At 46.3% G+C, this 4,920-nt stretch overlaps 1 protein-coding gene across 1 annotated transcript in view; it reads right to left on the bottom strand.

The window, feature by feature from the left end:
- Positions 1-4,920, bottom strand: part of EGLN3 (egl-9 family hypoxia inducible factor 3) — a 36,540-nt gene that overhangs the window by 4,463 nt on the left and 27,157 nt on the right. Inside the window, exon 4 of the mRNA XM_025201697.1 lies at positions 445-581. Within this exon, the coding sequence (XP_025057482.1) occupies positions 445-581 (137 nt within the window). The remainder of the gene's footprint in view (positions 1-444; positions 582-4,920) is intronic.

The following is a 4,920-nucleotide window of genomic DNA, read 5'->3' as shown; positions in this document are numbered from 1 at the left end:
ACCTGGCACAGCCCCAGCAGCAGGGGGCGCGGCTCAGCCCCGCCACGTGTCCTGCAGCTCCTACACCCTGTCACTCCCTACGTGCATCCCGCTGCTCCCGGTTGTGGAGCCTCTGATAGTCGATCTCAGTCTGAGGTGGGGCTAGCCCCCTCAGACTGAGATCAACTGTCAGGGGCTCCCTGATTGACTAGTTGGTGACCACTGTATTAGATGCTCCCCTTTAGAAACCTCCCCTTTTGAAAAGGTCCCCACTTGTGACCACATCCTAAGCTTGTTTTATGCAGTACCTGCACTGGAAAAATTCTCTCCACACTGGGTCAGTGCTTTTGCCATTTACTCTGCAATATATAATCTAAATAAATATTTAATCTAGAATAACTGTTTTACTGATAAAGTAAATATGCTCTTTTCCCTGGGTATGTAAGTACCGAATATCTTATTTACCTGGTTGCATAGGAAGGTTGAACTTCATGTGGGTTTCTTCGGTCTGACCAGAAAAAGAGTAATCTGTCAAAAATGGGCTCAACGTCTGCCACATAGGACTTTCCTTCTGGGAATATCCGAAGTATTCCGCCATGCAACTGAAAGCAGAGCAAAGGTTATTTTTCTACATATGTATACCCATAAGCACATTTAAAAAAAAAACCCAACTGCAAATGTGGAATAAAAGTTTAGTTCAATACAAAGACAGCATATTACATTGCTGGAAAACTGTGTACTGTATCACTAAAACCAATCTGATTTTCCAAACTCTTCAAAACGATTGAATGTTAATATGTGGTGATAAAGGAAATCCTTCAAGATGAAGAAAATTTGCTATTGAGAAGCAAGTCCCCCACTAACAGAGACCTGACCTTGTTGCAAAGATGATGAAACTTCTCAAGTTCAGTTTTGTTTCTAAAATTAGTTAAGACTCATAAGAGAAGCAGCATATTTATTCTTTACTGTTGTGAAATAAGATTTCACTGAACTGCTTACAGTGATTTTGAAGGCCTCTTACTGAAATCTGACTGGAATTATCTTTTATGTTCTGCAGTATAACATGCATTGGATACAAATCTTTTCCTGTTTCTAAAGTTGTATTAATGTTTTTGTTCATTTTCCCTTTCAATTTCCTGACCGCCTGTGGTCTCTTTAGCCTGATTTCACTCTCAGCTCATCTATCCCTGTTTTCCATCAATCTTATGGGAAAAATTTACATCCCTCACTGGAAGTGCAAAGGTGGAAAATCTTTGCAGTATGTAGGCCAAGTCATCTCTCTGCCAGTCCTACAACTCAAGTTTACTCAAGTAAATTAGATATTTGTACTTTTTTCCATTTTACTAACTACAATTAACTATTATTCCCAAGATACTGAAGCTAAAGAAGTGTGCTCGTATATCATACAGCATTCTTCAGTGATGGCATCTGTAATATTAAATCACTTTTTTTGGTTTAGTGCACAAAGCTGGTTATCAGTTAAATGGGCAGCTGCTTAATGTGACCAAGACAGGTTAAAGAGAAGGTGATCTTAGTATTATCTGACCAGGTAATAACCTGAGAACATGCTGGAAAGTGTTCTAATAATAGAAGCTTAAAGAGAGATTCTGTGATTTTGAGCCCTTATCTTGTTTATAACTTAAAGTATAATAAATCCCCTCTCAAGGCTGAATTCATCGCCTTGCAGTATACAATGAGAATTGAAAACCAGATTTCCCTGCGGTACAAAGAAAGCCAGAGAAGAGGACTAGAGAGGTAGGAAAGCTCTGCTGGTTTCCCCTATGAAGTATACTGCATGGCATTCCTTTGTGGGAAAGGGATTTAGGAACCTGCACTTTCCAGACCCAAGAACCTAGAGAATCTGTGGAAAAGGAAGTCTCCAAAGAGTTACTGAGGCAAGAGCTCTCTGCTCTTGTCTCACTGATGCCCCACCAGTGTATTCTCCTCTCTCCTGCACTGGCTTTGTAGAGGAAATGCAATGGACATGGAATTTAGTAGGGCACGGTATCAGAAAATATGGCTAGCCCTGTGCTGCACATCTTCTCACCAAACCTCAGGCACTCAACATAGTGCTCTTATAGAGAGGCATCACCTGGAGTACAGAGGAGATCAGACAATGCTTCAGAAGAGCCTTACTTCTTCTCTGTTCCTAGACATGCACCCATAGAGAAATGGGGCTCCTTCTTACATTCAAACAAAGATGAAGCAAGGACAATTTAATCTGCCTCCACAGAACCAGGGCTCTATTTTGCCATTTTAGGCATAATACATATTGCTGCTTCTTTCCCCTGCATTTACAGAGCTAATCATGCTGACCAATCATAAGCCACTGACCACTCATCAGCTCTAAAATGCTGCTGCCTCCTCAGTTCTTGCCCCTAGGCAACCTCCCAATTTGTTCACAAGAAGAGGCCAGACCTGGAGGGAATTCTATGGAAGGAGGTTCTAGTCCCAGAACCAAAAGTCTGCATCTTACATGGTCAACCTTCTCACAAGACATATTTAGAGACAAAACACACAAAGTATCTGCACAGTAACATAACGTGAGGGGTCCACAAAGCATTGAGTTCACTACAGACCCATTACCCAATGTACACATTGGTATTTTGGTTCACCCATAAAGAAACAAACCACCAGGAGAAGTTCAGCTAGGTGGTAGTGACTAATGATAGCAAAGTCAAAACCAGAAAGCTGAAACCTGATAACTGAAAGATAAGTGAAACCAAGCATCTGGTGTGCAGCGTTCCCTCTAAGCTGCGGCGTGTGTGAGGCCGCACAGGTGTGTTCGTGCCACGCTGCCAGGCACACCTGCACGGCCGCGCACACCAAGCAGCTTAGAGGGAATGCTGCTGGTGGGACAAGGATGCCACAGAATTCTAATTTTCCCATGTTCCCTCTGCCTGACTGATGCAAAGGCAAGAAGGAAATCCATCCTGAGTAACATTGGCCCAATCCTCAGTTATATCACTCTTGTTCTAAGGGCAGGAGACAAAATGTAGCTGTAAGCTAGGGGTATGCAAAGCGGGCCTCATTCAATTCCGATTCGGGGGACAGTGATTCAATTTGTTGATTCGGATCACTGTCCTGATTTGATTTGGCTGAATCCGAATCTGAAGATTCGATTTTGATTTGGAGAATCAGCTATTCGGCCATAGATATAGCTTAATATTTTTTCTACATACCTTGAGGTAGCAGGTACGGCTCGTGAATGTTGAGATGGTGGGGCAGATGGAGCGTTCCACAGGAGCATGGAGGGGCCCCCTGCATGCTCGACAGCAAACCCGGAAGTGGACCAGATGTACTTCTGGTCCATTTCCGGATCCACCACTGAGCACATGGTGACCCCCCGCCGCCAGTCAGTGATCAGCTGGGGGTGGGGGGTGCCCCTACAGACCCAGGAGGCACCAGTTACTGAGCCGAGGGGCAGAGGGGATCCTCTGCACGCTCTACGGCAGACCCAGAAGTGGATCACTTCCGGGCCTGCCACCGAGCGCACAGGTGACCCTCTCCCCTCCCCCCCCATAGGATGCTCCATCTGCTCCACCATCTCAGCATTCACGAGCCACCTGGTACCTTGAGTTATGTAGGAAAAACATATAAAGCTGTGTCTATGTCCATATCGTCGAATCTCTCCGAATCGAATCAGAGGGTTCCAATTCATTTTGGAGAAATTAATGGGTCTCCCGATTCAGCCGCCGAATCAGGCCAAATCTCCTCCGAATCGAATAAGCAACCGAAGCTTTGCACAGCCACCTTTCTGCTGTTGACATTCCAAGGCCCTGCAAGTCCCTGCCTGACTCCAAATAAGCCAGAATAGCAACAAGGTCATGCTCTCACAAGTACATTGGTGAGGGGACTGCAGGTCCTTGACCACCTGGGTGACAGTGATCATTGCCTGCTGGAATTCACCATCCAGCGCAGGGTGTTGAGGGCTTATACTGTGACTAAAGCCCCTGACTTCAGAAGGGCCAACTTCAATGAATTTAGGAGAATAGTGGGGGAGGCACTGAGGGCCCAAAAGGTAGAGGAGATGGGAATCCATGAGGGATGGTCGTACCTTAAGGGGATGATCCTCCAGGCTCAGACTGTGAGAATCCGTGAGAGAAAGAAGGGGGGTAAGAGTGCTCTGAAACCTGCATGGCTCAGCAAAGGCATTTGAGAATGCCTGAGCGCCAAAAGGGAGGCGTACACGCGGTGGAAGAGAGGGGCTATCACCAAGAAGGAATACTCCTCCTAGGCCCGTGAGTGTAGGATGGCCATTAGGAAGGCCAAGGCGGGGGTGGAGCTCAGGCTAGCGACCAGGATTAAGGACAACAAAAAGTCCTTCTTCAAATACATTGGAACTAAGAAGCAAGCACTGGGTAATGTAGGGCCCCTGTTAGACTCAAATGATAATCTTGTGGCTGGGCCAGATGAGAAAGCTGAAATCTTTAACAAGTTATTTGCCTGTTTTCTTGGACAGGGAACAGGACAGCTCTCCCACCACATGTAGGGGCAATCCTGAGGATAGCACTGCCAGGCCTCGGGTCTGCGTAGAAGTAGCTAGGGATCTTCTGGAAGGGCTGGATGTTTTCAAATCTGTGGGCCCCGATACCCTCCACCCATGGGTGTTGAGGGAGCTGGCGGGGGTCATTGCTGTGCCCCTGGCCCAGCTGTACGAGCGATCGTGGTCCACGAGCCAGGTGCCTGGAGACTGGAAAGTAGCTAATGTGGTCCCCATCTATAAGAAAGGGAGGAAGGAGGACCTGGGAAACTATAGGCCCATAAGCCTCACATCGGTCTTGGGGAAAATCCTTGAAAAAAACATTAAGGAGCACATCTGTGAGAGGCCAGCAGGGGAGATCATGCCCAGAGGTAATCAACATGGGTTCATCAAAGGCAGGTCCTGCCAGACCAACCTGATGGCCTTTTATGACCAGGTAACTAAATCCCTGGATGATG

This window comes from Alligator sinensis, unplaced genomic scaffold (genome assembly GCF_000455745.1).
Source record: "Alligator sinensis unplaced genomic scaffold, ASM45574v1 scaffold280_1, whole genome shotgun sequence".
NCBI lineage: Eukaryota > Metazoa > Chordata > Crocodylia > Alligatoridae > Alligator > Alligator sinensis.
Note: the sequence above shows the minus strand (reverse complement) of the source record. Positions and strands in the feature narration are given on the sequence as shown.